Source organism: Lepus europaeus, chromosome 7, assembly GCF_033115175.1.
Source record: "Lepus europaeus isolate LE1 chromosome 7, mLepTim1.pri, whole genome shotgun sequence".
In the NCBI taxonomy this organism is placed as follows: domain Eukaryota; kingdom Metazoa; phylum Chordata; class Mammalia; order Lagomorpha; family Leporidae; genus Lepus; species Lepus europaeus.
Genome location: NC_084833.1, coordinates 2052905 through 2060450, shown reverse-complemented (window position 1 = coordinate 2060450; position 7546 = coordinate 2052905). Strand labels below are relative to the sequence as shown.

Here is a 7546-nt window from a genome sequence, read left to right as displayed (position 1 = left end):
ACGACGGGAGGAAGCCGAGCGACACAGCAGTCGGCCGGGCCGCCCGAGCGCGGTGGGAGACACACGACCCAGAGGCGATCCCGGCTCTGCGCTGCCCCGCAGGTGGGCCGGGGTGAGAGGGAAGGGGATTCCAGCAGGGGCGGGCCTCCCACCAGACCGGGCAATCGCTCAGACAGACGGCGCAAATCGAGAGAAGAGACGGTTCAACAACAGGACGTCACAACGATAAACACAAAGCATTGCACACCAGAGCCCAACACGCACAGCGCGGGCGTGGACGGACAGACCTACAGCCGCTGCTCGGACCCCACCGGGCACAGACCGACGGCCGGCAAGAAACACAGGGCTCAGAGCTCTGTGGGTGTAAGCCCACACGACGGACACACAGCACAACCCGACGGCACATGTGACTACACGGCACACACGGACCAACATGCCACCCGACAGCACCTGTACATGGCCTACACAGACCAACACGGCACCCAACAGCACGTCTACACAGCACGGCACACATAGAACACGCCAGCTCTCAGCACACATGTCTACACAGCACACACAGACCCTCCACCCGACAGCACGCGTGCCTACACAGCAGGGCACACACACAGAACACGTCCCCTGACTGCACGCTCGTGTCTACACAGCATGATACTGGTCTACACAGCAGGGAACTCTCCTGGATAGGCGGCGTGCGAGGATTCCCAGGAACGTCTTATCCGCTTTGGACGACTGAGCTCCACGGAGTCTTCTCCAACCAGAGGCCCCGGGCCGCACAGGAACCCAGAGGGAAATCCACGAAGACACCTCCGGCTCCCAAGGACCCCGGCCGCGGGGCAGCGGGGACCTCCGGGCGGCTGAATGGGAGCAGAAGCCCAGCGCAGGGGCCCTGCGGCCCCCACACCCCACCCGGGACAACGGGGAGAGGTCTCAGGCCCATCGCCCGGGTCGGGGAGGGAGAAAACAGTGAAGGAGCCCACGGAGACAACTCGGAACCAACACCAGCACTGTGGAAAGAGCCACACGACCCAGACGTCGTGAGCAGAGAGCCCGTCAGACTGCTGACGTCCGGGCGCGGGAGGGGGACCTTCCTCCACAGTTACCTGCCACGGACCTGGCGGCCGGGGTGGGCAGACGCGCTCCCACAATTCCCCCACCTCTGGCTAAACAGACACGGGAGCAGCCAGCAGGGTGACCCGGCGACCACCGTGCTCCCAGCAAAGTCCCAGACACCGGCGGATTCGCCGGGAGCTCCACCAAGCCCCTGCACGGTGCGGCCCGGAATCCGCCCCCAAGCAGCTCACGCCGCCGGAACTGGGCCGGCCCCACGAGAAGTGACAAAGCTAGCGTGGTTCCACGACGGCTGTGAGACCCCAGAGACCCGGGAGTCCGTGTCCGAGGGGACAGAGCGCGTGTGCCAGGTGAGCGCCTTCTGGAGGTGCAGCGACCGAAACGCTCTGCTCTGGGCCCCTCACCGCGGCTTAAAAGACCAGCACACAAGCCCTCCAGGGCCCCAGATGTGCCAGTCAACACCCCGCTCCACAGCCCTGCACTCCCCGCCCCGCCACGAGGGGGCGCCGTGGGCCGAGCGCCTGTCTGCCCGGGGCCTTTGCGGCTGCTGTTCCCGCTCTGCCTGGCTGATGTGAGTCTCAGAAGGCACTGGGGGTCCCCCACGGGTGTCCCCCATGGTGTCCCCCACGGGTGTCCCCCACGGTGTCCCCCACAGGCGTTGCCCACAGGTGTCCCCCACAGGCGTTGCCCACGGTGTCCCCCACGGGTGTCCCCCACAGGTGTCCCCCACAGATGCCCCCCACGGGTGTAACCCACGGTGTCCCCCACAGGCGTTGCCCACAGGTGTCCCCCACGGGTGTCTCCCACAGGTGTCCCCCACAGGCGTTGCCCACGGTGTCCCCCACAGATGTCCCCCACAGGTGTCCCCCATGGGTGTCCCCCACGGTGTCCCCCACAGGCGTTGCCCACAGGTGTCCCCCACGGGTGTCTCCCACAGGTGTCCCCCACAGGTGTTGCCCACGGTGTCCCCCACAGATGTCCCCCACGGGTGTCCCCCACAGGCGTCGCCCACAGGTGTCCCCCACGGGTGTCCCCCACGGTGTCCCCCACAGGCATTGCCCACAGGTGTCCCCCACGGGTGTCTCCCACAGGTGTCCCCCACAGGTGTTGCCCACGGTGTCCCCCACAGATGTCCCCCACGGGTGTCCCCCACAGGCGTCGCCCACAGGTGTCCCCCACAGGTGCCCCCATGGGTGTCCCCCACAGATGTCCCCCACAGGCGTCGCCCACGGGTGTCCCCCATGGGTGTCTCCCACGGGTGTTGCCCACAGTGTCCCCCACAGGCGTCGCCCATGGATGTCCCCCACAGGTGTCCCCCACAGGCGTCCCCCACAGGTGTCCCCTACAGGTGTCTATTTCTGTCCCCCAAGAGGGAGGGGCTTCTTGCTGTTTGAGTCCAAAGATTGTTAGGTGCAGCTTTGAAGGGGCTGCCAACCCCCCCCCCCCCCGTGGCAGCACCTGCTGAGAGAGGGGGAGGGGAAGGATGACCGGGAGGGAGGGGGGAGGGGGGAGAGAAAAGGCAGGGAGGGAGGGGGAGAAAGGGAAGAGGGGAGAGAACAAGAGTGGGGGAGGGGGAGGGACGAGGAGGAGGCATCAAAGGCATAGACTGTGTGGCTACCAGGAGAGCAGGAGACGTGGTGGGGGTGGGGGTGGAGATGGTGGGGGAGGTGGGGGTTTGGGTGGGGGTCTCGCCCTAGGCCTCCACATCCCTGCAGCCCGGGCTGGGGGCGGGCACGGCCCTCCTCACAGCAGGGGCAGCTCAGGGGCCCGGATGCCAGGAGGTGACCTCCGCAGCCCCTGGCCATGCCTGTGGAGGGGGAGGCATCAGTGAGACCCTGCATCTTTCTGGAAAGCTCCGAGTGGGCCAGGTGAAGACAGGGCCCACCCCTCGCACATGGGGCTGCAGTGCCCCGGGGACCACCCTCCGTGCTGTGCCGTGGCTTGGGGCCCACTGTCCAGCGGTTCTGGGAGCCCCTGGGGCGTGGACCTGAGCTGCAGGTGCAGCCACTACATGGCATCTATGAACCAACGTGGTCACTGCCCCCTCGCCCAGCCGGGGACCCCGGGGCTGTGCCGTGGACACTCCCTGCTGCCCGTGTGGAGCTGGGCAGTGAGGCGCTGAGGGTGCGCCTGAGGCAGTCCAGACCCTGGGGCCATGTCCCAGACTGCACCCCAGGGGTGGGGTGTGCTGAGGAGGCGGACGACCCCCACGCGGCTGCCCCGCCCTCGGCAGCTCGCGGCTGGGGACAGGACGCACGCTGCGCGGGGGTCTCCGTGTCCGGGGCTGGCCGCAGCCTCCGTTCTCCGGGCGCCCGGCACTCAGAGGCAGGAATGGGGGACAGGGACCCTCCCAGGGCAGGGCCAGGCTCTGACATGGCAAAGCCACAGGGCGGCTCCTGGCACAGCCGCGCTCACGCTCCCAGGCCCCCCTTCCTGCGGGAGCCGGGTGGGAGCGGGAGCGGCCGCCCTGCTGGCCTCCCTGCTTCCTGGAGCTCCTGGTTCCAGCTCCCTCAAGTGTGAAGAGGTAAACTCCCGAAGACCGGCTGAGCAAACAGGCGGGGCTCCCTGCACCGCATCCGGGTCGGCTCCACCGCCGGGACCCCGAGCCCCCGGCCCCCAGCCTCGGCCAAGGGCAGCGCTCCACGGGGAGGAAGGGGCCGCAGCTCCCCCTCCGCCTGGGGCTCCCGTGGGGCACTCACCGCGTGCCGGCCAGGCCCTGGGCAGGGGGCTCTCCAGGCAGGGGTGAGGCGCGTCCCCAGCTCTGCCAAGGAAGATGCCAGAAGCCCAAGCACACAGTGCGAGGGGCTGAACAGGGGCCCCTCCGAGTTGGGCCCGGCCCCCAGGCTGGGCAGGAGGCCCTAACACTGGGGGGTTTGGGTGGGGAGCACACCCTCTCCCCACTGGGAGGGGCCCGCTGCTGCGGGGGCCCTGGGCACAACCGGGCAGGGGCTCCAGCCCCCCACCCCCACCCTGTCCCTGGGGATCCACCAGCCCCCCCCAGGAGCATTCTTCTGCAGGACTTGATCTGAAAAGGATCTGAGAGAGCCCACCCCGGCCCCCAGCCAGTGGATGGCCACAAGAGCGCTCACAGCGCCCTGTGCAGCAGCCCAAGGCCTCCCCCGAGGCTGACCGCCCCCCCCCCCCAGGAAACCCCTGGGGAAGGTGGGAGGGGGTCCCGAGGCACCACGACCTTGTGGCGTCCGAGTGCCTGGCGCTCACCACAGTGCTGAAAAGCGTGGCATCTCCTGTGGGCTCGGGGCCACTGAGCACTGCCACGCGGCACTGCCTGCCCACCTCCACCCCCACAAGGTGCTCGTCTCCCCAAAAACACCGACTCCCCCTCCCCACCCCCGGCACCCCCGTGCTACTTCCTGTCCCCGGAAGCCACCCCACGGGAGCAGGTGTGTGTGTCCCGGTGTCCCGGGCAGGCTATGGTCTGAGGGTGTTTGGGGCCCCTCCGGGTGGAATCTCGGGGCGCAGGGGTGCCCCTCTGGGTGGAATCTCGGGGTGCAGGGGTGCCTCGCCTCGCTTTAGGAGCTGCAGGCGGCATGGCTGCCGGCGCTCTGGCGTCTCCGTGTCCTCGTCCAGCTCTGGGTTCTCCGTGTTTCCCACAGGAGCCAGCCTGATGGACCACGCGGCTCCCAGGCCCATGGGCTGGGTCTCCCTGAAGTCTGTGCCCTCGGCGCGGCACCCCAGGCTCTGGAGACCACTCTCGCTCCCTGTCTGGTCCCCGGGAGCTTTCTCACACCTGTGGGTCTCGGGCAGCGACTCGACATCAGGAGCGCGCTCCAAGCAGGGGACGGAAGCCCTGGTCCTTCGTGGAGGCTTCGCTGCCGAACGGCAGAGTCCCCTGCAGCCCCCCAAAGTCCAGCAGCACCAACCAGTTGGGGGCTGGGGACTCGGGGGTCCCCCTGGCGCGGGTGCCCGGGGCTGGAAAACCAGCAGCCCAGGGGCTCCCGAGTCAGCAGAGTGGGCAGTACCGTGTGCAGTGTCCACCGTGGAGCTGAGCTGGCAGTGGGGGAGGGGCGAAAAGTCACAGCCTCCGTTTCCCCTCGAGCCTGAGCCTCCCGGCATCTGTGAGGGCCTCTGGTCAGCTCGGCTAGGGGCTCTGGGTGTGGATTTTCCTCCTGCCCCCCCCCCCAGGCCCATGGCCAGATCACACACCTGGGGTCATTCCCACTTCCCAGGCATCCATGGCCTTTGAACAGCAGGTGTGGCCACACAGCCCCTTGCCCGCTCCCTGCGGACTGGTCAGGGGCACTTCCGGGTGGCTCCCCAGGGCCGTGGAGGCCGGTGGTCTCCCACCTTGAATCCCAGGCCAGGCTCCTGGGCAGAGCTGGGCCCTGCTGGGCGGGGGCAGCCCGGCCAATTCTCAGAAGCTGCGTGGGGCGGGTGGGGGACGTCCTTTGTGTCGGGGGCCAGAGCCTCGGTCCTTCCTTCCCTGACGCGGTCCTGCCCCGGCCCCTCCCCAAGAGCAAACACTGGCCGCTAGAAAGGGATGGACCGTGCCCCGCGTGGCCCAGGAGCCGGGCGCAGGGCCAAGGTTCCTGCTACATAAGCCCTGGCCCCCCGGGGAGCCAGCGCCTGCCCGCTGTGCCAGCACCCAGGATGGGCACCAAGAGCGGGAGCCGGGCACTGGCGTGGGCCCTCGCTGCTGCGCTGCTGCTGTGGCCAGCAGGTAAGGCCAAAGGCCCTCTGACCCTCTCGACGACAATCCACAGTGCAGTGCTGGGCCAGGGGCTTCTCCGGGGACAGACTCCCCCCTGCGCTGTCCCCGGACACCGTCCCCAGTGTCCCCAAAGCGTTGACCCCACGGGGCCCCCAGGCTCTCGGCCGAAGCCCCCACGCAGACCACTATGATGTCAGAACCCAGAGGCCGGCTTGGGTGGTGTTGTTGGAGCAGGAGTTGGGTCCCGAGAGTTGGGATGGGATAGGAGCAGGTGTGGGGTGAGGGGCACTCACTGGGGTTCAGCCCCCACACGGCCCCTACGCAGGCCTGGCGCTGCCATCCATGGCTCACGGCCCGCAGGTGGGCACCACCTCCAGGTAGTGGGGCTGGAAAGGGAGCAGCAGATGGATGAGCTGCCCAGGGCCACGCGGCCAGCTGGGGTACTCATGGCACCTGTCGCCCGGCTGTCCCTTCTCCTGTCTGTTGCTGACTGCCGGGGCGCGCCGCAGTGCTAATACTCATAGTCAACACAGAAAGACAGGGCCCCAGGGCTCCTGCCCGGCGCCTGCCAAGGCCTCAGCCACACCGGGCAGGGCCCCGCTCCCCGCTCCTGCTCCAGCTGGGGGGCCTGGGCATGTGGGGGCTCCAGCGAGCTCTCTCCAAATGCGAGGAGGCGTGGCCTCCCACAGCCCACTGCCCATTTCTTGGGGGTTGGGGGTGCGTGTGGAAGCCCGGCCTGGGGAGGAGGGTGACCGATGATCGGCGTCCTCTGGTCCGTCGGCTGGGGCAGGACACCCAGGGAGAGGCTGCAGCAGGGGTCAGGTGACAGAGGGAGTCCTGGAGAGGAAAGACTGTGGCTCTGACCGCTGGCAGGTGCAGGCCGGCGGCCACGGTTCTGACCGCCCACTGCCCACTGCGGATGCCCAGCCCCACCTGGAGCCTGAGAGCAGGAAGTGGGCGACTTGGGACGGCCCCTCTTGGAGCCCCAGCCGGAGCCACTGAGGCCCGCCCCGCCCAACCTCCTGGGTCCCGTGAGGCGTGGGTTGGGCTAATGGAGGCAGGGTCCAGGAGCCCGGAGCTGAAGGTTGAAGCTGCCCCTTGCAGGCCCGTCCTGAGCTTGGCCTTGGTCAGGCTGGCGGAGGAGGCGTGGCCTGGAGGCAGTGGCCGGGGCAGGTGTCTGAACGGCCACCCCCGCACCACCAGCACACCCCTCGGGGTTCTGTTCTGGGCTGGTTCTGGTCTCGGGTTCCTGCTAAGTCACGCGCGGGAGCCGCTGACCGCGGCCCCAACAAAGGTCGCCTTTGTCCTGCCCTGAAGGACGTGAGGGACGGGCCCCATCCCACCCCCTGTGGCCGCGGCCGAGGTCCCCAGGCCAACGCCTCTTCCTGATTCCAGTTCCCTCGCGGGAGCCAGCAGCAGCCCCCAGGACCTGCGGGAGAGGAGGGCAGGACTGCTGGCTGCAGCAGGTCTCACCGGGTGCCAGCACGGGGCTCCCTTCCGGAAACAGCGGGGCCCGGCTCTGGTCCTGCTGGGGCAGGGGAGGGCCTGGGAGGAGACGAGGCCTCGGGCCTGGGCGGTGGGCGTGGGGACAATCCCGTGGCATGGACACAGCCGCTGTGGCCACTTCCTTCTCTTCACCCACAGAGACTCAGGGCGGCGAGGAGCCGAGCCCAGGGAGCCAAGAGCCCACGGAGGATGGTGGTATGCAGACCCAGCTGCGGGGTCAGGGAGGGGTCTCCTGCCCAGGCTGAGTGGGGAGGGGCAGCCGCCGTCCCCTGCGGCTGCACAGGTGCCAGGGAGGGGTCTCGG

At 68.8% G+C, this 7546-nt stretch overlaps 1 protein-coding gene across 1 annotated transcript in view; it reads left to right on the top strand.

Annotated features, from left to right (window-relative positions):
* The first annotated feature begins 5676 nt into the window (after positions 1 to 5676).
* MUC5B (mucin 5B, oligomeric mucus/gel-forming) overlaps positions 5677 to 7546 on the top strand; it is a 31291-nt gene continuing 29421 nt past the window's right edge. Inside the window, exons 1-2 of the mRNA XM_062198511.1 lie at positions 5677 to 5746; positions 7382 to 7438. Of these exons, the coding sequence (XP_062054495.1) occupies positions 5677 to 5746; positions 7382 to 7438 (127 nt within the window). The remainder of the gene's footprint in view (positions 5747 to 7381; positions 7439 to 7546) is intronic.